The following is a 27,524-nucleotide window of genomic DNA, read 5'->3' on the forward strand; positions in this document are numbered from 1 at the left end:
TGATAATTAGAGATGCTAACTGAATGTGCTTTGACTTCAATAATGTCCTCGATGTCAGTGTCATCTCTCTAAAACAAACCTCAGTCTGCCTGAGTCAGTTCAAAATCAAATACAGACTAAAACATGTCACTCCAGAGAAACTTTCTGCTGATGGATTTCAGTCTGACAGGTTGTAAACAGGACATTCACATTCCTGCTGCTGGAACTACTTTCTTCTGTGCATCCAGCAAATCCTCCTTTTGAAACACTTTAAAAAGTCCCAGTGGGACCATGAGCTCTACTGACTTCACCTTAATTGTAGCATCCAGCCTGAGGCTCCACCACCTCTAATACACCTGCTGCCTGGATCCAGCTGCTGCAAAACAACTGCATCCTTTCATCACCATCATCATTTAAACCCCAAAGCAGTTGATGCTGTCAGCAAAATGGCAGAATGACTTAGTGACTTCATAGGCTGTATTGGGACCATGGAAAAAGTGCCTAGAAAGTGAATTTCGTTCCACTCATGTAGATCTACATGAACTCTGCTTTATAAGATATATCTATTGCTAATTAGTACCCAAAAAAAGTTTCTACTCACCGTTTCCAGTCATTTTTTAATAATTACCGTTTTTGTGTCAGTCTTTTTTATACTGTGGCGTCGTGATATTTACACGGGCGGACTCGGATTTGCAGTGCGTGCAGCGCTTTTTGGTCACGTGGACCAATAGGAGCCGAGTTCTGTTGCTGTGGTATCAGATCAAAACAACATGGCGTCGACTGCATCTACCACAGATACAAGGAAAGATGACGAAAAGAAAAGAAAGACAAGGAAACCGCCTTCAAAACTGACTTAAAAAGGATCGAAACGATGCTATATACATAGGCGTCAGTTTAGGGGGGAACGTGTCCCCCCCACTTTTTGTCAGGAGTCATTTTGTCTCCAACACATTCAAATTCTTCACATGTAAGTCGTTGTAAACCCAGTTATTTTCAGTAGTATAGAAAATTCCGACGCTCCTGAACGCACCATCCGCACTCGGCCGAGAGTTGCACAGACACGCAGCACACCTTCGTGAGGTTAAAAAAAAAAAAAAAAAAAACACGCAGATGCTAAATTTCCGCCTGTGCCAAGTGGAAGCTCCGACCAGAGGCATGCAGGGGCAAAATTTCGGCCCGGGAGAATTTGTACTATAGCGGCCCACAGGCCCCTCCACCTGCATGTACCGATAGGTCAACAGGATGAGCCCTTGCCCTTGGCGCGGCGGCCGCGAGTTCGAGCCTAGCCTGTGGCATTTTACCACCGTTCTTCGACATTTTCTCAAAGTGCTGTGGTCTCCGTCCCCCCACTTTTAAAAACAAACTGACGCCCTTGGCTATATGCATCTCACAGATGTCCAGGGCGAAGACGTGCAGGACTTTACACAGAAACGGTGGGAAACTTACACAACCTGCGTTAGACAGTGGCTTTCTCCGGTTGCAGAAGGCTGTTGAGCTGAAGGAGGACACCAGCGTGCTTTTGCACATTAAAGAAAAAGACTGTGTAGCCCTGGAGGTGCGGTACCACAGGACCTGTTACGCACAGTCCACAAAGTTTTTGTCAAGGCCTATGGAAACAAGTACTGCAACCCCAGATGAAGCGTGAGTTATTACGATGGATTAACATTTTATTACACATTGTACATTTCAAAATGAGGCATTGACAAACAACATAGTCTTTAGTTTGTTTAACTGTAGTTCCAAAAACCTATTTGATAATTTTGTTCAGGAAAAATTGGCGGAATAGACAGGCTTAGATAATCTTGATTGGATGATTATGTAAATATGACATGGCTGCAACAGTTTACACATGGTTTGTGTGTGTGTGTGTGTGTTTTTCAGAACTGAAACACCATTCACTGACAGCTACAATTTCTTCTGTGAGACTGTCATCCGTCAAAGGATTATAGTTGACTAGGAAGTGCTGCGAATGGACAAGCTAAGAAAGACATTTGTGGACATAGTGAAGAATCAAGAGGGTCTTGATGCTTCAGAATACAGGTAACCGAAATATCATGTGTCTCTCTCACGGTTCTTGTAAAGAAAAAAGTAAATACTACAGGGATAATTGTTATTGACTTATTCTCACAAAAAAGGGTATGTGCGTATGTTTATGTAAACACACACGTGAATGCACACACACGTGCATGCTCACACACATACTCATCTTTCCCCATATTTTTTGTGTTTCAGGCAGGATCTACTGAAGAGGCGGCTGACTGTGACTTCCCACAGCTCACTTTCCACTGCCCTGCCAAGAGAAACATCAGTGAACTTGTTTTTGTTGAGACACTGTCAGCTGATAGACTATTACAAAAGATACCTCCACAGTCAGGTACATCTACTGAGTCCACTGAGGTAAGCCAAGCTGAAAGCCAAACTGAAAGTGACAGTGAACACATGGCTAGCACAACATCTGGACAGAATACTCCTGATGTCACAAGGACACTGTACAGTGCAGGCTTGATCTTAAAGAGGGTTCTCAGTGACTCTCCAGGTATGACATGCCCCTGGCCTCCCATCGCTGACAATTTAAATGTGTCTGATGCTCAATCTGTTGTGCCAGAAGAACTATATAATCTAATTGCATGGATTATAGGGGCATCAGATGAGGCAACAGGAGTGGGTTATGTCGATATTCCCGATGATGTTAGGCTAAAAGTTCTATCTGTTTGTCAAGACATTGTTTACCTTGCATCTAAAGGTCGAAAGCAGACACCAAAGTCATTGTGCCTTGGGTTAACTGTACGCCATTTAACAGGATCATCTAATCTTTTGTCATTGCTGAATAGACTAGGACATTGTGCTTCATGGAACACAGTACTCAGTCTAGACACTAGCCTAGCTGAACTACAACTGCTAGAGAATAGAGACAAAATCCCAAAGGGTTTCTCAAAGAAGGTGCCTACAATACTGGTGTGGGACAACATTGATTTTGGGGAGGAGACACTGTCTGGTGGTGGAACCACTCACCATACAAATGGCATTATCCTACAAAGTTCTGTCACTGAAATGAGTCAGGATCAGACAGACCGCCGCTACAGAAGGCAGTTTACACATTCAAAGCACCTCCTAGCATCCCTGTAGAACACTACCAACAGTCTAAAAGACAAGGGCCACAGAGGTTCTCACAAGGAAAGTGTTCCATTGCAGGCAGAAACATACAGGTTGAATACGGTGTCGGCTGCCAAAACTGAACTGGCATATGTTTTATTGAAGTATGCAGATGCTGAAGCATGCACAGTGCCAAGCTGGACAGGTTTCCATGCAATGCTTCAATGTAATGCGACTTTGCAAAAGTCAGCATTGTATTATCTTCCAGTCATTGAGGCTTCACCGACAGAGATGTCAACTGTGAACACAATTCTGAAGAGAAGTGTTGCAGTTGCTGATCAGCTAGAACTGGACCAGGTAGTATTAGTTTTTGACCAAGCTATATATGCCAAAGCTCAACAAATCCGCTGGAAAATGACGATTTCATGAAGCGGCTAGTGATTCGACTAGGTGAGTTTCATACATGCATGTCTTTCCTAGGTATTTTAGGAAAAAGGTTTGGTGATGCAGGATTGCAAGATTTACTCATTGAGTCAGAAGTTGTTGCCCCAGGATCCATCACTGGGGTGATCAGTGGTCATCAGTACAACCGCAGCATGAGGGCACACAAACTTATGTATGAGAGTCTGCAACGTATTTGTATGTGTATTAATCTATATTTTCATATTCAGAGACAATGTCAGATTTGAATAAATGTTTTATACCATACTTGTGAATGACTCTGACCTTTTGTGCATTTATTTTTTTGTCTTATTCCATTTTTGCCATTATTCCGATTTAGGAGGGGGTGGTAGCAATTCGGTTGATTTTCAGCCATTTATGGCCATGGTGTGCATTTTTTATTTTATATCTTTCATTACACAGTTGGTTGTGATATTTTTAATATATGACACATAAGCTTTTAGCTAAATTTACTATATATTTCATTGTGCTGGGTGCAAATCATTTAAGTTGAAGCGTTTCCTTCAAGAAATTAGCTACAATTCTCACTCTGAATTCACCTATGTGTACACTAAGGCACCAATATTTGTTTCAAATGTTTGGTAGATGTGTTTATGACATTTGATAAAGATTTTGTGTTGCCAGAATTAACATAGCACTTAAAACAAGCAAAAACAGCAGCACCAGATTTTCGTATTTTTGGGTATTCTCATAAAGATACATTTCTGGCTGGTGACAAAATTCAGACAAATATTCTGAGTAGAACTTTCAACCCAGAGTCGAGAAGGGTACTGTCTATGAAAAAATGCATTGAACACGTAGATCCAGCGTAGTGGAGCGAAATTCAGTTTCTCGGCACTTTTTCCATGGTCCCAATACAGCCTAAATGCAGGTTGTGTAAGTTTCCCACTGTTTCCGTGTAAAGTCCTGCACGTCTTCACCCTGGACATCTGTGAGATGCATATAGCATCGTTTCGATCCTTTTTTTATTAACTTTTGAAGGCGGTTTCCTTGTCTTTCTTTTCTTTTCGTCATCTTTCCTCGTATCTGTGGTAGATACAGTCGACGCCATGTTGTTTTGATCTGATACCACAGCAACAGAACTCGGCTCCTATTAGTCCACGTGACCAAAAAGCACTGCACGCACTGCAAATACTAGTCCGCCCGTGTAAATATCACTACGCCACAGTAAAAAAGAAAGACGGACACAAAAACGCTAATTATTAAAAATGACTGGAAACGGTGAGTAGAAACTTTTTTTGGGTACTAATTAGCAATAGATATATCTTATAAAGCAGAGTTCATGTAGATCCACGAGTGGAACGAACCAAAACAATCTCGTTCACCCAATACAGCCTATCATCTGACCTTAGAAAACTGACCTGCACCACTGCATGGACAGACTTCTGCTGTTTTAAAGTACTTTGCCTTCAGATTAGCAGAGCTCTGTATAGATCAGCTCATCCAAAGATGTTGTTGTGATGAACGTTACTGATAGAGTGTGACGTGAGTCAGTACGATGGAACGTCAACTTCATTTGCATGAAGTTAACATCAAACCCTCTTTAAATGTTCTTTCCATACGGCCAGCTTCATCAGTGACATCCATTCATTTATTTTACATTTCAGGACCTAAATGTCAGAACCAAATAAAAAGTCCTCCAACAGATAAAGCTGATGTCTTTAGCTCAGTGATCTCACCTCTAACTGCATGTAAAGGATGAAGGAGAAAATTTGTGACTGACATTTTCACAGCGTTTGAAACAGCTCAAGAACATCTGAGACTAAACACAGCTGACATGTTATGTTTGGTATAAATAGGTGGAACATTCAGAATAATGAGATGTTCTAATGAGAAGATCTGAAGAACTGAACAACTGATCTACACTGACTGATCATCTTCATCACATCTGGACTCACCGAGCCTTTCTGCAGTTCCTCACAGCTGGAATCAGCCTCCGTTTTCCCTCATCTGATGTTCTGTACATGTTCAGGTCCAACTTATCCAGAACCTCCTCTGACATTTGCAGCATGTAGGCCAGAGCTGAGCAGTGGATCTCAGAGAGTTCCTCCTCTGATCTGTTCTCTGACTGAAGGAACTCTTGGATCTCCTGATGTACTGAGAGATCCTTCATCTCCATCAGACAGTGGAAGATGTTGATGCTCCTGTCTGGAGACATTTCATCACTGTTCATCTTCTTCAGGTTGTTGATGACTCTCTGGATCATTTCTGGATGGTTCTCTGTCTGATCCAGCAGACCTCCTAAGAGTCTCTGGTTGGACTCCAGACAGAGGCCATGAAGGAAGCGAACAAACAGGTCCAGGTGACCATTTTTACTTCTCAGGGATTTCTCCATGACTCTGTTCAGGAACACATCCAGAGTGTCTCTCCCCTCATCTTTCCAGTCTTTTCCCAGGAAGTCTTCCAGAACCTTCTCCTTCCTGTTGGTGTAACAGTGGAACATGTAGACTGCAGCCAGAAACTCCTGAACGCTCAGATGGATGAAGCAGAACACCTTGCCCTGGTACAGTCCTCTCTCCTCTTTAAAGATCTGTGTGAACACTCCTGAGTACACTGAGGCTGCTTCCATATCGATGCCACACTCTTTCAGGTCGGATTCATAGAAGATCAGGTTTCCTTTCTGCAACTGCTCAAAAGCCAGTTTTCCCAGAGACTCAATCATCCTCCTGCTGTCTGGACTCCAGTGTGGATCTGTCTCAGCTCCTCCGTCATACTTGACCTTCTTGACTTTGGTCTGAACCACCAGGTGGTAGATGTACATCTCAGTCAGGGTTCTGGGCAGATCTCCTCCCTCTCTGGTTCTCAGCAGCTCCTCCAGAACTGTAGCAGTGATCCAGCAGAACACTGGGATGTGGCACATGATGTGGAGGCTTTGTGCTGCTTTAATGTGGGAGATGATGCTGCTGGCCTGCTCCTCATCTTTGGATCTCTTCTTGAAGTACTCCTCCTTCTGTGGGTCAGTGAACCCTCTGACATCTGTCACCATGTCCACACAGTCAGGAGGGATCTGATTGGCTGCTGCAGGTCGTGTGGTTATCCAGAGGCGAGCAGAGGGAAGCAGATTCCCCCTGATCAGGTTTGTCAGCAGCACATCCACTGAGGTAGACTCTGTAACATCAGTCAGGACCTCATTGTTGTGGAAGTCCAGAGGAAGGCGACACTCATCCAGACCATCAAAGATCAACACAACCTGGAAGTCTTCAAACCTGCACATTCCTGCTGCTTTGGTTTCACTGAAGAAGTGATGAACAAGTTCCACCAAGCTGAACTTTCTCTCTTTCAGCACATTCAGCTCTCTGAAAGTCAATGGAAACATGAAGTGGATGTCCTGGTTGCTTTTGTCTTCAGCCCAGTCCAGAGTCAACTTCTGTGTTAACACTGTTTTCCCGATGCCAGCCACTCCCTGTGTCATCACTGTTCTGATTGGTCCATCTCTTCCAGGTGAGCCTTCAAAGATGTCTTCTGGTCTGATGCTTCTTTCTGCTCTGTCTGCTTTCCTGGATGCTGCTTCAATCTGTCTGACCTCATGTTCATCATTGACCTCTGCAGTCCCTCCCTCTGTGATGTACAGCTCTGTGTAGATCTCATTCAGGAGGGTCGACTGTCCTGCTTTAGCGATGCCCTCAAACACTCTCTGGAACTTCTTCTTCAGACCACATTTAAGTTTACGTCTACAAACTGCATCAGCAAGTTCTGAATGAAAAAACAACATGAGAACAATGAATAAATGACAGTAAATATTACAGCAGTTCATCCTCCTAAAGAATGATTCTGTGAAGATATTCTGAGATTTTAGTAAATGTTCTGTTGATCAGCAGCTTCAGTCTTTACACAAATCCTCTTACTGCTCTGCAGACTGTCAGCCAGCTTCTCCTGCTTCATCCTCCTCAGGAACAACACTGTGATCTGCTGAAGCATCTCTCTGCTGCTCCTCTGATCTTCATCATCACTCTCCAACTTCTCCTCATCCTCCCTCTGACTCTCTGAGCATTCTGGGTAATCTGGACTCACAACCTTCTGCATCTTCTTCAGCTCCTTCTTCACAAAAGTCACCATGTTGTCCTCCAGCAGCTGGAACAGAGAAATGTGTGAATGAGTCCATCAGAGTGAAATCATGGAGCCAAACATCAGATCCATGTTGGACACACTGACAGTCCACTGGTCTACAAAGAGCAGCATGGAGACGCCTGAACACAACAGATGGAGAACAACTTGTTGTTAAAAAGGCCAGGACCCCCCTACTTCCCCACACTCTACACAAGATGTCTGACCAATCAGAGGCCAGAACCGGCGCATAGGTCCGTCATGCACATTATCGGCACACAAGAAAAAGAGAGAAGAAAAAACGGTGATTATAGCGCCGACGGACTCTGCCGGTGTATGCAGTAATATTTGTACGTGCGTCTCCTGGAACGTAAGTGTCACTTGTTTTGCTGCCATGGTGTGTGTGTGTTGTTGTATAGCTTCAATTACGTTACATTGTCTAGTTTATGACGTTTCTGAGTAGAGCTGTATGTACAAAGTCTGTTATGGGCTCGTTTTGTTACCGAGGGTGAGCGACGCAGTACTTGCTGCAATTTAGTCCTTCTGTGTGTTCTGTTTATATCATACGAGCATGCACCTATTGTACTTGTATAATACACAGATAGCTTTGTTTAGTTACTCACAGCTACACCTACAGCTAGGACGGTCAAGCACCCACGTTCACGAGGCTGCTCATGTTTAGAAGCACATATTGTGACTTACAGTATTTTGTAATAGAGAGCTGAATAGTAATTATTGTGTTAATTTGCACCCATGTCATAAGTGAGTTGGCTATTGATTTAGCTGTTTTCTGTTATCATTAAGGACTAAGGCATGCTATTTTGTATGTTGCCCTTACTGTATACATACAGAACGAATGTCAGCATTTATGGGTATTGTAAATAATATTTATTGCTTCTGTATTCTGTATTGCAGAACCACGTTCAAACAAATAAATCCATCTGACTGCAACGACGTCTATTTCTGTTCTTGCCGGACAACCTGCAGCGGGCCAAATTCATTAACCAGTAACATACTGTTTTTCACTTGTTGTCCATGAACTCACCATGAATATGGAGTCCAGGTGATGCTGCTGGTCAGACTGAACTCTGGGAACCTCCGTGTTCTGCTGGTCCACTCTGTGGATCAACATCAACAGTTAGATCTCACATCTGTCCACACAGAAAAATGACAACACAGTGAAGTCATGAACAGTTATTAGTAGTTGGTCTGATCAAGGCGATATGAGGCTTTGAGGTGGAGGAGGAGCAAAGAGGTTCAGAAATGCCCCAGAGTGTGAACCCTTGCATGGTTTCATCCATAATTCCACCTTAAAATTAATTCCTTATTTAACCAGTAACTAGTGTGTTCATGAGAGGACAGGTTTAAAGCTTTCCTTGTTCCTTCCCTGCTCCTGTCCCTGTTCTTCTCAGTGCTTCTCTCTTCTTTCTCCCTCCTTTTTCCTGTCTGTCATCTGTCTCTCCCTATTCTCTCTCTCTCTCTGGTCTCTCTCCCCTACATCTCTCCCTCACTCGTCCCATGTCATCTCTCTCTCCTTGTCTCATACCTCTGTCTCTCCCTCTGTCTCAATCTGTTGGTCTCTGTCTTTCTGTCTGTCTCACTCTCTCTCACCTGCCTGCACTCCTGATTACTGCTATGTGATTCACCTGCACTGATCAGCTCATTTACCTCACCTGTCTTCAATTACACCACCACTATATAAACCCAGCTCAGTCACTGACTCCCTGCTGGACCATAGACTCTTTCATTCTGCATCATCTCCACGCTTCATGGACACAGTTCTACCCCTGTACTCCCACTGTTTCCTGTTTATTTCCTCCACCTGGACTTACCTTCCCCCTTTGGATTCCCACCTGTTTCTATTCTGTCTCCAACCTGCTGAAACTCTGTTTTGTGTTCCACCTTTTCCTGAATTTCCTGAGCCTGCTCACCTGCCCCTAGTGATGGTGAGATGAAGCCTCATGAGGCATTGAACCACTTGAGCCAATTGGTTCGAGAAAGGGTTCATTTCTTGAAGCTTCATGAGCACACGAAACCGCCTACTGGTCAAGTGTATAATCACAGGCAGCTATATCTGAACCACATGCCTGATGCATTGAATCATTGTTCATTATAGCTGTTGGGAATGACTATGAAAAACAAACAAAAAAAAGGTATGATCAAATCATTTCTATAGATAAATGATCACATATGTGTAAAATAAAATACATTTTCATGTATTCTGTGTGTGAATTTTCCCCAAAATGGTAGTATCATATAATGTATCAGGTTGTGTAATAATGTCTTTCTGTCATCTTTGGAAAATGGCATGGCCTTATGCAGGCAGAGGACAGTGAAAGTGCTTGTGGAACTAGGAAGATTGTACTGAATATGCTTGTGTAACTTAGACAAGGATGTACAGGAAAGAGGAGATTTTATTCATTTTATTCAGAAGTAACAGGTTTTCAACAGTTCCTGGTTTTAAACGACTCCTTTTTTTTGACACACAATAAACACCTCACTTTTGAATAAAATAAGAAACAGTGAAAAATACATTTCTTGATAAGCAAACCTAATGTGTCTGTAATAATGTTAGATTTAGCTTACCTTATTAGGAGTTAAAAAATCTAAATGTTCCCACACAGGGGAAATTTTCCACTTCCTGGTTGGCTCCTTCCTATCACCTATCTTTCTCTCCTCAGTCTTCTAAATCTCCAAACTATCTCTCTGTCTCTCTCAACTCTCCAAACCATATCCAAACTATATAAACACTATCCAAACTCTAGCATCCAGACTATCAAAATTCTATCCAAACTCTCGACTGACCACAACTCTCTATCAAAACCCACATTTTGAACGGAGCCTGAGGGGTTTATTCTACTGTCAGGCCTCACGGTAAAATCTGAACCACTTTCCGAAGCAGTCACATGGTTCATCCAGGGATCGAGGCTTTGGACGTCATCATTTTTGGCTCCTCCCCTAAATGAAGCAAGCCTCGACACACGCTTCGTGGAAACGCCCCCTCCATTACTCGACACACGCTTCGAAGCCTCGGCACATCTCCTAACATCACTACCTGCCCCTTCTGTTTAGTTCTTTCTTGTTCTAAGTACCAAGTTTTGTTGGAGTGGTTTAGTTTATTCATTTGTGGTTTACTCAGATTTTCCCCTCTGTTTGCCAGGGCTCCCTCCCCACCCCCATCCTCCCCTCCTGGCATCCAAAAACCCTCACCCCATCTGTCTCCCCCCTGTTTCTCTCCCTCTCATGCTCTTTTTCCTTCTCCCTCTCTCTTTCTCCCCAGCGATGCACTGAGTGGAGTGCTGCCACACGGCTGCCTCCACTCAGGCAATCAGAGGCCTCCCTGGAGTCCGGACAGCTGGAACTCATCACCAATCACAGCCACTGCAATAAGAAGATCGGTTCAGCCCTCCACTCTCTGCCAGATTGTTGTACTTGACGCATTCAGTCAGTAGAGCTCTAGCCCTGCATGTTTCTGCTTGTATCTACTCAGCAACTAACCTTGTCTGTCCTCTCTGCCTCACCAGAACCAGCTGTCCGGACCTCCATCTGCTGTGTCCCTCCGGAACCCCTCCTGGTGCCTCCGGATCCACCTGCCACCTCCTGGCCCGGTTCATGGTTCTTGCCGTCTCGGATTACAAACGCTTGGCTCCTCTCTCCCCCCGACGTCCTCCTCCTGTCTGGTTCTCCGTCCTCCGTCTTCCCTCCAGTCACCAGGGATCCCTCTACCATCCGCCGCCACACTCTGTTCCCTCATGGAACCTACGACGGCCGCCGATCCCCGGCTTGAGCGCTCTCCACCTGGACCCTCTCCGCATCCCCTCCGGAACGCACCCCGACTCATCATCCACCACCACCCCCCTCCCGACAATAAAACACCCTTCTAATTCCACCTTTGCCTCGGTAGTGTGGTTCTCTGCTCGGGTCCAATCCTAATTTTGTGACACTGTTGTTAGTCCAGAGTTTTGTTGATTTTGGTAGTCTTGCCTGTTTTTCTAATTAGGTTTTGTCAGCTTTCAGTCCTTCATCTCTGCCTATCCCTAGTTCCTCCCTAGCTTGCATCCCTAGGTTTGTGTTCATTCTAAATAAAGTTCCATTTTCTGCTACAACCAGCTTGTCTGCTTTTGTGCCTGCATCTGGGTTCTCAGACTTCCCCACGTAATAAACCTTTGTTTTGGTGTCAGTTAAAAATAATTAATTATTTTTATTAAATTTCTCCTCAGGGATTAATAAAGTTACTGTATTTAAAGTCTGGCAGCACCAGCTGCAGACCAGACAGTGAGGATGGACCAATACCAGGTACAGTAAGTTACAGCAGTCTAACCATGAGGAAAGGTTGTGGCTATCAGCCTGATATTGGACCATTATCTCTGTTGGAATTCTCCCCATTTCCACGATCAGTGAGTTAATGTTTTCTTTGTCACAGGAAACAGCAACCTGAAGGCAGCAAACTACTTAGAATCAAACTGAAACACAAGTTTATCTGCTGGATAACTGCAGTAATGCAGCTCTGATAGATTTTGTGGGGAATTATCCATTTTATTCAGTGATCATCTCCCTGCATGCAAATGTTTCACCACAACAAGTCCAGCTGTCACTATGTTCAGTGAATGATAAATGGGATTCATTTGAAGAAATACAAACAAGTCATAGTGTTTTCCCCATAACAGAATGATGGTGTTTTGTAGCCTGTATGTTCTACAGAGTGAGCTGGAAAAGCCACAGTATTAAGATAAGATCAGCTTTACGGATCCCTCACCAGAGAAATTCACACATAACAGCTGGATATAGATAAGGCAGAAAGAAATACTAGAATGACAAAGAGATTTTTTTTGTATTTAACTTTCATTTCTTGAGACATGGCTTTTCATTCTCAAGAAAGACCTTTCCTAAAATAACAAAAAACAAAACTGAGTCACTGACAACCAACACTAATGGACCTGTACGAGACAATACAACAATACAACACTGAGTTACAGACTGACAGGGTCATGACAAAACACAACATGGACATTAAAATGGATGTGCAAAAATGCCAAGTAGTAAAGTTAAAGAATAAAAGCACTAAGAATGGAGACAAAACACAACAAAAACCCATCATGATAAAATGAAGTCTTTGCTGCTTTTCTTTCTTTACAAACAGAACATTGTGATGCTTTTGGTCAAACAGAACATGGACATATTGAAGTTTCACAGACTTATTAATGCACTAAATCAATCATCTGATCAATCGATAATGAAAATGTTTCTGATCTGTCACTCTGCATGTGATGACATCAGCTCCTAGTGACCTCATTAACATGTGACTGGAGAGAGAACCAATCAGAGTGAGCTACACTCCAAACAACATGTTTCACTTTGACAAGAGAAAAGTCTTTAAGGAGGACGACTGCAGCTGAACCATTAAAAGATTTCTGATCAAAATCGTACTTTAAAATAAAGACGTTAGCAAATCACGAATGCTGCATTTTAGGATCGGAGTTCAACAACACAGAGTTTAAACTGTGTGTCAGTGGTTTTACAGATTCCTGCTGCTGTTACAGTCACAGTTTGATGCTGTCTCATGATGGAGCTTCATTACTTGTTTAAATCTTTTACACACTAAACATTAAACTGAAGCTTGACTCAAACAATTACATCACAAATCAAATCAATCAAACAAATGTCCACCAGAAAAAAATGGAAAAAGACATTTACCACAAACCCTACAGCCCTAATGAGGACTAATCAATAAGTTAATCAATCTTAACTCAGAGAAACTGCCCCAAAGCTGATCAGATCAGATCTGCTGATATGAAGCAGCATCATCCAGGACCAACTCCCCCACACTGGGTATGAATTAATGACCATAGAATTCGCTACTGGATGAAAACTCTTGTCCTGGAAATAACAGCAGGTTCCTGTTAGCAGCTAATGATGAGCTGCTAATCCTGCATCAGAACACACCAACATGTGCAGCAGCTGAGCTTAAACTTCCACCCTCTGGGCTGCTGCACAGACGGCCTGGAACTGAGGCCTCCTCTGAAACACAACACCAGTTTACAGAGAAATAAAGTCCAAACTTCTTCCCTCTGGCTTTAAGTTCACTGACCACAGCACAACTTCTTCACTTTGTCAATGCAACAATCCCTAACCAGCATCCACAAACCTCCATGAAGACAAATGTCTCTCCAGGACATCACAGCAGCGTTCACTGTTTGGTATTTGTCCTCCTCCATCCAGCAGCACCTGAAACCTGAGTGCAGCTTCCTGTCTACTCTGTTTGAGCCAAAGCACAAAGACGCCACCTGCTGGATCAGCTGGTGTCCTGCAGCTGCTTCACCACAGAACCACAGCATCCATTCTTTCCTCTCTGACAGGAACATTTCCATGGATGTGACAAAGACTCAGCATGTGTTTGAGGATTCATTCATGAAGACAATAAAACTGATTCACTGACATTTTATACAGTTACAGCATTTATATATCAATTACCTCTGAGCAGCAGGAGCTCCATCTCCCTTGAAGTGAATTAAAAAAATCCATCGAGTCATCGTTCTGAAAGGCTTAACCTCTGTATTCATGTTGTGTGTCTTTATTTTCATGTTGTGTGTCTTTGTGAGGATGAACTACAGAATCTTACTTCTGTCCAGCAGAACGTTGTCGTCTTTTAAAGTGAATGATGTCTTCCTTTGATCGATCACTCATTAGAGTCACACAGCTGGATTCTAGTCCTGGTCCTGGTCCTGGTCTTGGTTCTGGGTTCTGATGGATCCTGGTAGACAGAAAAGAAAACCATCAGCTCAGTAAGTACAGAAAAAATGAGCAGAATCTCCTTGTGTTCATGTTGTGTTCATGTTGTGTGTCTTTATTTTCATGTTGTGTATCTTTGTGAGGATGAACTCCAGCTTCTTACTTCTGTCCAGCAGAACGTTGTCGTCTTTTAAAGTGAATGAAGTCTTCCTTTGATTGATTACTCTTCAGAGACACACAGCTGGATTCTGGTCCTGCTCCTGGTCCTGGTCCTGGAATCTGATGGATCCTGATAGACAGAAAGAAAAAACAGCTCAATAAGTGCAGAAAAAAATGAGGCAAGTCTCTTTGTGTTCATGTTGTGTGTCTTTGTGAGGGTGAACTACAGTGTTAGTATCTTACTCTTTCCCAGCAGCATGTTGTCGACTTTCAAAGAACATGGTGGCACCTTTTGGGCAAGCACTCTTTATGGAGACGAGACTGAGTCCTGGTTCTGGTCCTGGTCCTGGTCCTGATCCTGATCCTGGTCCTGGTCCTGGTTCTGGTCCTGGTCCTGGGTTCTGATGGATCCTGGTACACAGACATGAAAACCAGCAGCTCAGTAAGTGCAGCACAAACCAGCAGCTTGACAACAACCAACACAGCTGGAAGTTGAAGCAGCACCAACACCAAGTCATAAATCAGAGTCCAGACTAGCATCCTGCTGGAGCTGCTGTCAGGATGCAGCTTCATCATTAAATCTCTTTATTGGACTCCATCCAGAGTTCACACACAACTGTGAGGCTCAGCTGACTGTCATACCTTTCCATGTTGGTGAAAACCTGCAGCCACCTGAGGACACAAACACACAAAGTTCAGCCGTCAGTCTTCAGTCTCAGTCAAACACACAGCTGACTGGATCTGAACATTTCATTCTGTTTCTCAATCAACTCACCCCAGACCAGCGACCCACCAGCTGATTGTGGACGTCCACAGCAGCAGACAAACGGCAGCTTGTTGCCGACAAACACAAATCAAAGGTCCACTTACTCAACTTGTTGCAGTCCAACAGCTTTCTGCTCCTCTCCTGAGCTCCACCGTCGTCCTTCTTCAGCTCTGCAGGAACCAAACAGCTCAAAGCACAAACCAGTCTGAACCTGCACAGATCAGAGGTCAGCTCTTTATCCTTCTCATATCAGACACACAATCAACCCTCCCAGTCAGATCAGCTTTATTTCAATACAAGTACAGTCAGACTCAATATTCATCTTGATAATGAACCTGAAAGCTGAACTTAGAACTCGTTTCAAAGCCTCACTTTGAGTCTCTCACACCCAACTGGAAAACACAAAAACCAGTTGTGTTGGTTGTTGTATTCTGAGTTTTTATCTGAGTTCTCAGAGTTCTCAGCTGATTGACTTCAGATAAAGTCCTGACTTTAACATCCATGTAGACTCTGAGAATGAAGCCTCAACTCTGCATTCAGTTCACTGTTAGACTCTAAATCTAATCTTTTAATCACAGCCTCCATCTTGTTCTGACATCCAAACTCAACATCTCATCGTTTTTCCCCAAAACCCTCTTTTGTCTCATCCTATTTTTATTAAGGTCTGAATTTACAGTGATGGACTTCTGGGTCCAAACAGAATCAGAATACTAGAAGTTTGTCAGTGAAAAGAAAACTTGGAATTGAAATATGTCTCATAAAACAACTTGTGTTGGCAGTGAAAGAAAAATGTTTGTGAGAAAAGTTCAACTGAAAGATAAAACACAGATATTCACAATTATTTCTGTTTTTGTATTCTGATGATTTTCAATGACAGTTTTCTGATTTATTCCTTCAAATCTGTGTTTTATTGTTGTTTTATCTTGATGCCAGTGTTGTCTGTTATCAGTTGTGTTTTCTTTTTCAATATTAAATTTGATCTGAAACAACAAACTATAACATCTCTGTTGTGGCTCCAGACTACAGAACATTTGGTAAGAAGTTTCATTACAGTAAAAGTGTTTATCTGATCATGCAGAAATGTCTCCCAGTTTCTATCCATCTGCAGCTGCTTTTATCTGGTCAAACACACACAGCTTAATGTCTGTACTGACAGCAAAGGTTTGTCTTTGAGGAATTTAATGTTTCTTAGAACTCAGTAACTGTGACCAAAGATGTTTGTAATTTATAGAGTAATTAGCCCTGACATCATCATTAGAAGCTTTTAAACAGGATGTTTATGATGGTTAGGCTGCATGTTTTTAGCAGATATCTGAGTTTAGACTGTAATTTATATCAATATTTTTATGTGTCTGTAATAGTTAATCCACCAGTATGTCCAAGTTCTTTCATCAAAATGATCTTTGATGATAAAATAAAATTAGTGATGTTATCTATGAATTTTCAAATTTATTGTTTCATGAAAAAAATCATAAAGAGCATTATTTTTCTGTGATTAAGATGCCAAATGATAGATATTTTCTGGCATTCCTGAACATAAAAACTAGATTTAGTGGTTGTATCTTATTCTGCATTCACTTCTGACTTCTGGCTGAAATTTGGGCCTAAAAAAAACACGAATTTGGTTTGAAATTCCTCACTACTATTCAACATGGTGAAGTGTAGGGAACTCACTGAGAAAGACAGAGTCCCAAGTAAATGTAAAATAAATTAGTAAAATAAATGATAAATATTAGACATAAAATACTGCAGTAAATAATGGATGTTACAGGTGAAATACTGCAACAAGTGCATACGTAGGTAAATACTGCAATGAATAAAGAATATGACAGGTACAATACTGCAATCAATGATGAATATTACAGGTGAATTCTGCAGAAAATGATGGCTACTACGATAAATACTGCAGTAAATGAAGAACACATGCAGGAAAAAATATATAAATCTATACACAACACTCTCTATAAGGGTCATTAATGGGAAAAAAAGCTGATAAGAACCCATTATTGTGGCCTGCAAACATCCAAAAACACCTAAAATGTGCTACTCTGGACAGAAGTTTGAACTCTTTGGTCAGCATCATGTTGTTTATGTCCACAGAAAAGCTGGAGAACTTTTTGATGCTGGATGCACTGACCCACAGTGAAACACAGTGGAGATTCATTGTGGTATGGAGCTCCTTTTGTGGGTTAATTAGTTCAAATGGATGATTATTGTGAACAAGAAGGTCGACCACAACATCTTGGTGCATCATGGAATCCTTTCTGGATTGAACCTGATTGGTCATGGGTTCATATATCAAGAAGACAACGACCCCAAGAAGACTTCAAAGCTGTGCAGAGACTACTGGACCAAGAAAAAGGAATCTGGAGTTCCAACATTAATGGACCGGCCAGGTAATTGTCCAGATTGAAATGCTACTGTACAAATGTGTGATTTATTGAATTCAAAAATAGATCACACAAACGTTTCATCCAAAGCAAGTCTCAGGAACAGGGAACAGCTAGAAACTATTTGGAACTCAGTAACAAAAGAGAGTGTGGAAACTGTCTGGTTTTTGGTTAACATATGTGAATATGGACTGTTTAATTGATCCACTTTGTTATTTGCCTGATAAATAACAATATAATTTTTAGTTTAAGACAGGTTTTTGACAGATTTCTAAAATATTTGTGTTTTCTCATTTAATGACAGATGGTTTAATAAACTTGTTGAGTGCTGTTTATCACATCAGTCTGGAGTTTACAGTGAATCCTAAAAATGTAAATCTGCCAGGAGTGCTGTATCACTACATGAACAACAGCCAGATTTAAATCAGGTTCTATCAGTTTGCTTGTTTTTACCTTGTATTCGTATATTCATATTATAAATCAGTGTCTATAGGACTCCTGATAATCTGTCCATGAACAATGTTACAGCTGCTGTATTGAGCTGAATGAAAGCTCCTAAATCTGGACTCATTTTTCAACTACAAGCTACAAAAGACTTCATAGTGATTTCAGAAAAGATGCAACAAAACCTCAGAATTATCTGGAGCAGTTCATCATTTCACATGTGACAGCTGGAAGACTGTAAAGGAAGAACAGCCAGAATCCCAAACAGCAGCAGCACACACTCATTTTTCTTTATGACTGAAGATGAACAAAGACAAAGTCAAAAATAAAAGATCACATTCAGTCACAACAGTGTGATAAAACACCACATGATTATATTTAGGGTTCATGTGGATTTAAAAGTACTGAATGTTTGAACTGTTTGGTTTAAAACTCCATTTTCTAAACAACCTCAGTGTCCGATCAACAATAATAAAGTTGAAGCTTCTGCTGTCTTCTGCTGCTGCAGTCAGTCAGCTCATTTAGTTCAAATATCACTGATTTCTACTAAAAGTCATCATCATACTCACTCTGTGTAGAAATTCAGTGACTCAAATCATTTCTGCATCAACACTTCAAACTCAAATGTCAGAGCCTTGATTTGAATTCAGTCCGTTGATTTTCCTGAGACACAGATCAAGAGCTGAAAGCAGCAACAATGATCAGCAAGAAAACCACGACTCAACAATCTTCCAGTGTGCTTAAAAAGAATCATTATTTCTGGACACTTTGTTTTAGTTTGTGATAGAAAAGTAGCAGCAGCTTACCTTTAATGAGTCAGAAGATTTGAATGAATATATTCCTCAGATCACAAGACTTTCATCAGATGGACTGAACCGTTTGGTGCAATAAAGATGTTTTCCTGAACTGTGCACTAAATGTTTATTACAGGTCAAAGTCCTGCTCTATAAAGCTGTAAAACAATTCAGAGTGATGACATGTGACTCACTCTGAACCTGGAATCATTCAAGAGAACCAGAAAAACATTTATTTATATGAATGCTGCAGTAATGTGTCTCTAGCTGTGGAAATGATAAACCTTGTGTCGTCCTGCTGGTCAAAATTAACCTGTTTTAAAGTTTGAAAATGTGAAGAAAAAAACATATAAAAAAGTTTTAGTGGAAAAAAAGAAATGTTAAAAAGGTTTCTTTAGAACATTCATAAAAAAAATCAACCAAAATCCAGCGAATTTCGCTGGATTTTGGTTGATTTGTTGTGGATGTTCTTAAAGATAACATTATAAATTTTACTGATATTTATGAAATCACTTTAGATATTTTGAGGATTTTTTGGAAGATTTTTTTTCCATATTTGGGGTTTTTTTTTTAATAAAACTTTTAAGGAATTATTGTAATTTTTGTTCCTGAAGGTTTTGCAAAGTTTCAGAAATTTGAGTGATTTTTTTGCTGAATTTTTGGCTTTTTTCAGATAAGAAACAATATTTTTTGGTGCCTGTAAATGAGGACAACAGGAGGGTTAAACCAAGGGTGAACTGTGATTATCATGTGTCCAATAAAGCTGTTCTCAATCACATATTTTCTGTTTCTGTTGTCAGAACAAGTATGAGACTAAAATGCAGCTCATTAAAACTCCATGTTAAGCAGCAGTCAGGTCAGAGTCAGTTCAAGCTGGAGCTCTGCTAAAATACTGATTTTATAACCACAGCGTCTGAAACTCACAGTACACATTAGTTCAAGTTCTCTCTGTTAGACATGCTCCCAGAAACACATTGAACAGATAAACCAACTAACATTTCACAAAACTGAAGCAAATATGGCCACAAACATCCAAACAGACTTTAAAATCAAACAAACTCAATAAAATCTACCCAGTCAAACAGAAAAAGACGACTGAGCTCTGAATAAACACAAATCAGTAAAACTCACTGTCAGAACAAGATGGAGGCTGTGATTAAAAGATTAGATTTAGAGTCTAACAGTGAACTGAATGCAGAGTTGAGGCTTCATTCTCAGAGTCTACATGGATGTTAAAGTCAGGACTTTATCTGAAGTCAATCAGCTGAGAACTCTGAGAACTCAGATAAAAACTCAGAATACAACAACCAACACAACTGGTTTTTGTGTTTTCCAGTTGGGTGTGAGAGACTCAAAGTGAGGCTTTGAAACGAGTTCTAAGTTCAGCTTTCAGGTTAATTATTAAGATGATTATTGAGTCTGACTGTACTTGTATTGAAATAAAGCTGATCTGACTGGGAGGGTTGATTGTGTGTCTGATATGAGAAGGATAAAGAGCTGACCTCTGATCTGTGCATCACAAACCCCTACAAGGCCTCCTTCAGGGACCAAAACTGGAGAAAGAGCTCAGTAAATATGAACTTCATTAGTGTTTGTGAAAGCAGCTGATTGAACAAACTAAACTCCTCCTCTTCATCTTCATCTTCTTCCTGAAGTGCAGTCAAGTGTCTGAGATCAGAGAGGACAGACAGATCAGTTCTCCTCCTGTGGAAACATCTTCACTTCACTCCTCCTTTAATACTGAAACATGAAAACGCTGCACTTTCCCTGTAGAAACTCCTGCATTCAAACGAGTGCACAGACGACATCCACAACACTGTCTGGGATCAAAGTGTTCAACAACAAGAATGGCAGAAAAAACAGCTGGACTCTGTTTAACTTGGTGTTATTATGAATGAAGCCTGCAGGGGGCAGAGTAGGACTGAAATCAGACACAAAGCCACAATAAAAACAACTCATCCACATGCTGATCACATATTTAGCAGGTTTTCTACATATTTATGGAACATTTTCTATCACTGATAATAAATGATGCTGGAATCAGATGTGAACTGATGTTAAAACAAGGATCAGTTTTCCATGAATTCTAGATGGAACCAGAAGAACAACAAGCTGCCACTGCTGCACATGGACTCACTTCTGAACTCTCACATTCATCATTGACCTTTTTCTGGGCTTTTGTGGAGAAATCAGTCCAGCAGATCTTCTAGAATTAAACATTTGTTAGTGAAGTTGTTGCACGTCATTAAACCTGTGAACTCCAAGCAGCAGTTTGTGTCTAGTTTTTGGTCCCGTCATGTTTTTCTTCACTGTGCTTCATTTTTCAATCTAAAGTCCTGCAGCTCTTTGGAAAGAGAACAACATGAAGAAGGAGAGAGAACTCAGAAATGTTATCTTTGCAGAATGACAGTTATGATAGAAAATCATTAAAAAGACAAAAATGAAAGTTGAATTTATTTATTTTCAAAAAAAATGAGAAGAAAACAGGAAGCAAACATTTTCCACGTGTCCACAGGTGTTACCAACACCAGAGAAAAAGTGGTGACTCTACATAGCAGACATATTGAACCATTTACATGTTGAATTTCCATATTCCTGACATTTAAATGTCACAGTTTTAATCTCACATTTGGTTCATTTTCCCCACAGATGTTCACATCACACATGATCAGTTCTCAGACTGTTTAAAGTCTAGAATTCAGCTTCAGTCTGTTTTCTACCGTTGTGTGGCTCTGAAATGGTGACATTTTGTTGACTTTTATTTCTACATTTTCTTCAAATAGAACACGTCTTTCTGAGCTGCTGACAGGTTTTGGAGTCCTGATAGTAAAAAAGGTTTTTGTCTGCAGAACTGCTCATGTTTAAACCTGCAGTGGAACCTTTGCCTCCCCCTTCTGGCAGTGACAGTAATTACACCAACACTTCACTTTCTTGCACATTTGAGGCACTTGAGCTTCAGGGAGGAATGAACATTTGTGCATTTTTCTTTCGTGTTTATACTGATGTTACAGAAGCCTGTGTTGTCCTGTACATGTTTAAAGTTGTAAAACATGAGGTGAATATCTGTAAAACGCCCCCTGCAGGTTAAAAGCTCAAACTGCTGCCTGCTCTGTGACTGTAAATCTACTTCATTGTCCTTGTTTGACCTTAAACGGCTGAATAAACCTTGTTGTTGCTGTTTCTCAGTTTGAAACTGATGCATTCTTTGGGATCTCCAAGCGTCTCTGTCACAGGAGTGTGGTTCTCCTCTTCCATTCTCATATTTATAAAACCAGATTATACAGTGTGCAGGAAAACATGCAGTATGTTTGCATACTATAAGAATTAGTACCTACTGTATACTGCAGTATGCACTTAAAGTAAACAGAACAAGGATGTAATTGATCCTACAATCTAAATAAACACCAACTCATCATTTCATTCATTCAACACTGGAAACTCATTCAATTCTATTTTATTTTATTTTATTTGTATAGCACTAATTACAGATTAAATTGTCTCAAGACGCTTTACAGAACCCATATGCCTGAACCCCCAGAGCAAACCCTAAGGCGACAGTGGTCAGAAAAAATTCCCTTTTAACAGGAAACCTTGAAAGCAGAACCCAGCTCTTTATATGGGAGGACCCATCTGCTGCTGTCCAGCAGGTTGAGAGGGACAGAAGAGGTAGAGAGGTAGAAGGAAGGGGAGATGGAGGGACAGAGAAGAGGAAGGTGGAGAACAAGGAACATATAACACACAATGGGACACATGCATGATCAGATAGATCAGTGGTTCCCAACCTGGGGTCCACGTCCCCATAAGGAGGACGCCAGAGATCTTTGTCTGCTCTGAGGCTGTGAGCTTAGAAACATTAGATTTTCACATTCTGGATCAAATCAGAGGAACACAATCACAAGTCCACCTATAAAACATTGTTAAAACACTTTTTTTTTGCTCTTTCCTCAGAAATCCTTTGCTCCTTCGATGGCCACATCCAGACCTCCTTTGTCCACGCTTTCTTCAGGTTGGCTCGCTGCCTCATCCTGATTCATTATTTTTGTGTGCAGTGAGAAAATTACTGACGGGAACGACGTCTGAAAAACGCAAAACTGGTGAAGATTCATCAGTACCTAAAAACAACTCCGGCTACACCTCCAGAGTTCCCTTAAATTTGGTTTAGTGAAGGACAAGACAGAATTGTGTTATTTATGGTGAAATGCTTGCAAATGACAGCATGAAGCCAAGAAATGACAGCGACATCAGGAAACAAAACACAGTTTGGTAAAGTTGGAAAGATATTCATGGGGGGGGGGTGTTGGTTCCACAGGAGAAGCAACTGATGACTGAAGGCTCTGCCTGCCATTCTACTTTTAGAAATTCTGGGAACAACAAGTAAGCCTGCAGTCTGAGAGTTCTGCTGGGATAATATGCTGCTATCAGCTCTTTGAGAGAAATGCTCAGTTTATACAACAATTTAAAAAAGGAAGTATTGTTACATAAAAAAGATACATCTAGCAGAAAAAAGGTAATCCACTTTAATACTATTCAGTTCAAACAACAATGCCTACTCAACTTACCAATAACTTCTATAAAGAAGAACACAATCACTTAGCATTTGTTTGAAGGAAAGAAAGTCTATACAGCTGAAGATAAATAAGAAAAACAACAAACACAACTAACATAGCGGTCCAATTCACCTTGATGGAATGAATTCTGTGCTTTTTAATAGAGTCACTGCTTACCTGAACACTGGGAAACCTGATGATGACATATTATGCTTGAGTAGTGCTTTTTAAAAAAGCACATGTACACTTAATACCATGAGGATTTTTTATTATGGAATTTGAGAAAAATAAAAACAGAACTTAGGAGAAACTGTTTTTTTTCCATGACCCTATTCCATAGTAATTCCATGTGGTTTCAGTTTAGGGCTGACTTACCCACTTGTTGATATCCACTGACATCCCCGCTCAATAAAACCTTTTGGAAATAGCATCTCTCATTTCTGTCTGGACACAGTCTGCCCCAGTGGGACTTGCATGAAAATCCACAAAGGTTTCATTGGCCTCATTAGCCCCACACACCACTTTGGTTTTCAGTGCTTTTGCAGTACCCTTGTGTCGCCAATAATAAAGCTCTCTTCCTAAATAATGAGAGGAAAAGGAGCAGTATTTCACAAACTGCTGCTCTTAAATGCATGATACATACTGGATGGTATGCGTTATTATATGATACGCTTTCAGATGATGCTTGAAAAAAAGCCTTCATGTTAGTCTGACTGCAGAGATTACAAAGGTTTGATCTTGAAAAACATAACAACTTTAAGATTTCAATATTATTTGTAAAATATGATGAGACATAGAGTCCTGTATAATTTAATCATGACAGACAGAAACTGCTTCAGATGTGATTTTAGACAATTTTATTTGTTCCGTGTTTATTCTGTCACATTTGTGAAATGGTTATGACGTCATTGGTCTTACCTTCAGTGTCATACAGATGAAACTTTCCTTGAAGTAATAAGTTTTCTGTCTTGGTGAACTTTGAGGGGTTACTCTTTTTTAGCTTCATATTGGACAATGAGTTTGTAATCTGTAGGATTCATTGCTAACTCTTTTTAATTGACAAAATCAAGGCTGATGATGCCGATCCTCGACCTGCTCCAAAATGCTGAAGGCTGACCTTGTGTCATTTGCAGAATTGATTGAAGAATCACGTGTTCTACACATGTAGACACCTGAGAAACTTTCATTATAGAGGAGGGATACATTTTCTGGCAGGCACAGTCAATCAGGCTGAAATAATGTGTATCCCCCTATAACTTTAGCTGTGATTCATGAAACTAGTCCTAAGTCACAAGTTTATTTGTAAAAGTATACAAGTTTGTGTATATATTTCTATATGCATATTTATATGTATATTTATATAGTTGTTTACATGTATATATTGAAATTGTTTTATTTAGAAAATTTTTGTTTAGTTTTGCATCCATCAGTCCGATGGCGAGCTTGTTGCACTAAAATTTCAGCCTATAATGTGTACCAACTAGTATATGTTCTGGTTGACAATAAAGTGACGATTCAATTCTATTCTATTCTCTGCCTGCCGTCTGCTCTGTGCGACTCTCATTTGGGTTTGTTCTCGCCCCAAACCGTAACACCTGCTGTAAAACCTTCCTGTTTGTGGAACAAAGAGAAAAATTCCTCCAAAGAGGAAGCACAAGTTTAAGAGCAGCAGCTGATAAAAAGTCTGATAAGTGACAAAGAGCTGCAGGACCTGATGAAGGCAGCAAATAAAGTCTGACAACACTCAACAACAAGCTCTTCATGTGTGGAACAAAGCAGAGTTGTGGGAGTCTGATGGACTGATGAGACTAAAGTGGACTGTTTGGGCAGAACGTCTGGAGGCAGAAGGACCAGAAGAACAGCATCAACAGTCCTGTTGGTGGCTTTCAAGCTGCTAAACTGGAGCGTGTGAGCAGCAGCATGGATTCTCTCCAACACCAGGACACTTAGAAGAACAATGTGAGGAAACTGAAGCTCACTGGACTTTCAGCAGGACCAGCATCCAAAGCAAACGTCCACCAAAGCCTGCTTCAGGAATCCTTCCTGGAAAGTCCTGGAGGGGCGTCTCAGTCCTGGATTTCAGTCCAGATGAAAATCATCACTGGGATTTCAAGGAAGCAGCAGCAGCATAGAAGACAAAGAATATTATTGATCTGGAAGCTTCTACACACCAGGAACCAGCTGAAGGTGAAGAAGAGAGAAAGTAGCAGAAACATTTAGTGGAGCTCAGAAAGGTCAAAGGATGTTGACATTAAATATGAACTCTGAGCTCAACAAGCTGCTTCTGGACCTTTGAGGACTAAACTGGATTTCTACGTGATGCTGTAAAAATCCTTCACATGTGCTTCATTAAACTCTCTCTGGACACCAAGGCTTCAGCTGACATGTTTCCAGGACACTTTGTTCTCATCAGCTCAATGTGCTGCAGGTAGAGAAGATCAACAAGTTTGACTGCAGCTGGAAATAGAAAGAAAAGTCAAATCTAATCCTGCACTGAAACAAACATCCTGAAACTTACTGCACACTCTGCAACCTGACATCAACCTCCACACTGGAAAAAATATGTGGAAAGGAACGGTGAACATCTGGCAGCAAGGAGGCCAGAGGAAATGTTTGAAGAGAGAAACACAACATTTAAGAAGTGGAGAAAGTGAGAAAATGACAGAAAACATCTGTCACTTATTGGAATAGTTGTTGTTGAGGTGAAAACAGGAAAACAGTCATTTTTATTGGTCACACATTGTACAACAACAATTTACTAGTTGGAAAAAGAAAGATTCTAAAATTGTAGAAATTAACACTTTTTTATCATTTTACACAGATTATCTGTAATTGAACTAAATCCTGCAAAACTGTCAAATAAAACAGTGGAATGCTTTGGAATCATTTCTGCCTTTAATAGAATTAATATATATCGTATACATATACATAGTTTGTCCTTCAGATTCTGTAAAAATGATATTTTTTGCTGATTTAAAGTCAATAAACAAGAGTGTGAGAGTTAAATGGTATAAAAGAACAAATGAACATTTATTAAAATAGTGAATTTTAATGTTCACATTATTCTACAGTTTTTTACAGCAAACATTCTGAATAAATGAACATTTTTTCTGTGATTTTATTCCAGATTATCTGTAATTTAACAAAACACAGCAAAAATGTCAATTAAGTGTTAAAATATTTCTCATTTTCAATCTTTAATAAACATAAATAGTCTTTAAAATGAGGACAAATATCTGTAAAATAATGTGATTTGTTGCTGATTAAAATAAAGTAAAAATGTTGTTAAAGAACAAATGACTATTTATTAAAATACCTAACCCTATTGATGTGGACATTATTTACAGTTGAACATGGAAGTTAATACTTTTCTGGGATTTTACTAGATATTGTTTGTAATTGAACAAAACAAACAGAACTGGTTGTAAAATAATGATCATTTTTTACAGTCATGGTATCATGTGAACATTAACGGGGAAATCTGTGTTTGTTTTGTTTCTTGTGAACTTAATTTAATGAGTTGAGTGAACTCTGAGCTGTTCATTCATTCAACTCAATATTTGAAGAAAAAATGCCTCAAGTTCTACAAATTCATGTTTTTAAGTTCTAAAGTGGTTTGAAAAGAAAAATGAGACATTTTAAGTTCAAATAATTAGTAATTAGTAAAACTGCTGTATTTCTCTAAAGTAAACTAGAACAGATGAGTTGATGTGACTGAATGAATTCCTGATGTTTTACAGTGCAGTAACATGGTCCAGTCAGAGTCTCTACACACCAGCTGCTGCTGCTTCAACATCTGGATCATCAGGACACACTTCATCCTCTCAGCACAAACACCGTCCTGATCAGCATCACTTCCATCTGCAGAGAGAAGAAGAAAGACCAGAGGAGATCAATGAGTTTGATCAGCAGCTCATCAGGACTTCAGTCGTGTTCAGAGCAGCAGCTTCATGTTAACGTGTTGGAGTGAACACACTGAGCTCCAAGCTCACACACTGCATGAAAAGCCAGACTATCAGTCCTGTGAATTACAGAAAACCTACCAAGTTCATGGCAGTTATCAGCAGTTCACAGGCTGTGAACTCCAGGTTTGTCTGTGCTGGAAATTGCTGTAAAC

The 27,524-nt window shown here is 40.5% G+C and overlaps 1 protein-coding gene and 3 long non-coding RNA genes across 17 annotated transcripts in view; 3 read left to right on the forward strand and 1 right to left on the reverse strand.

Moving 5' to 3' along the window:
- LOC127534550 (uncharacterized) overlaps positions 1–27,524 on the forward strand; it is a 532,033-nt gene that overhangs the window by 11,963 nt on the left and 492,546 nt on the right. The gene's annotated exons all lie outside the window — the stretch shown is intronic.
- LOC110947664 (NACHT, LRR and PYD domains-containing protein 12-like) overlaps positions 1–27,524 on the reverse strand; it is a 155,838-nt gene that overhangs the window by 9,263 nt on the left and 119,051 nt on the right. For 4 of the 14 annotated variants that reach the window (XM_051949995.1, XM_051949999.1, XM_051949997.1 and 1 more), the window contains exons 4-9: positions 14,710–14,877; positions 14,471–14,596; positions 14,198–14,329; positions 8,624–8,696; positions 7,380–7,605; positions 5,433–7,227 (exon numbers count right to left, since the gene is read on the reverse strand). The exons of 6 other annotated variants lie outside the window; for them this stretch is intronic. In XM_051949995.1, coding sequence (XP_051805955.1) covers positions 5,433–7,227; positions 7,380–7,605; positions 8,624–8,696; positions 14,198–14,329; positions 14,471–14,596; positions 14,710–14,877 — 2,520 coding nt within the window. Of the gene's footprint in view, positions 1–5,432; positions 7,228–7,379; positions 7,606–8,623; positions 8,697–14,197; positions 14,330–14,470; positions 14,597–14,709; positions 14,878–15,108; positions 15,139–15,336; positions 15,444–26,115; positions 27,269–27,524 lie in introns of those variants that run through there. 4 more of the 14 variants (XM_051950002.1, XM_051950001.1, XM_051949998.1 and 1 more) reach the window with 3 other exon arrangements.
- Positions 1–27,524, forward strand: part of LOC127534553 (uncharacterized) — a 34,599-nt gene that overhangs the window by 6,086 nt on the left and 989 nt on the right. The window lies entirely within an intron of this gene.
- LOC127534549 (uncharacterized) lies at positions 1,203–3,737 on the forward strand. The gene is made up of 3 exons (XR_007942703.1): positions 1,203–1,620; positions 1,861–2,019; positions 2,212–3,737. It is a non-coding gene; the product is annotated as an uncharacterized LOC127534549 (long non-coding RNA).

Source organism: Acanthochromis polyacanthus, chromosome 6 (assembly GCF_021347895.1).
Source record: "Acanthochromis polyacanthus isolate Apoly-LR-REF ecotype Palm Island chromosome 6, KAUST_Apoly_ChrSc, whole genome shotgun sequence".
NCBI classification, from domain to species: domain Eukaryota; kingdom Metazoa; phylum Chordata; class Actinopteri; family Pomacentridae; genus Acanthochromis; species Acanthochromis polyacanthus.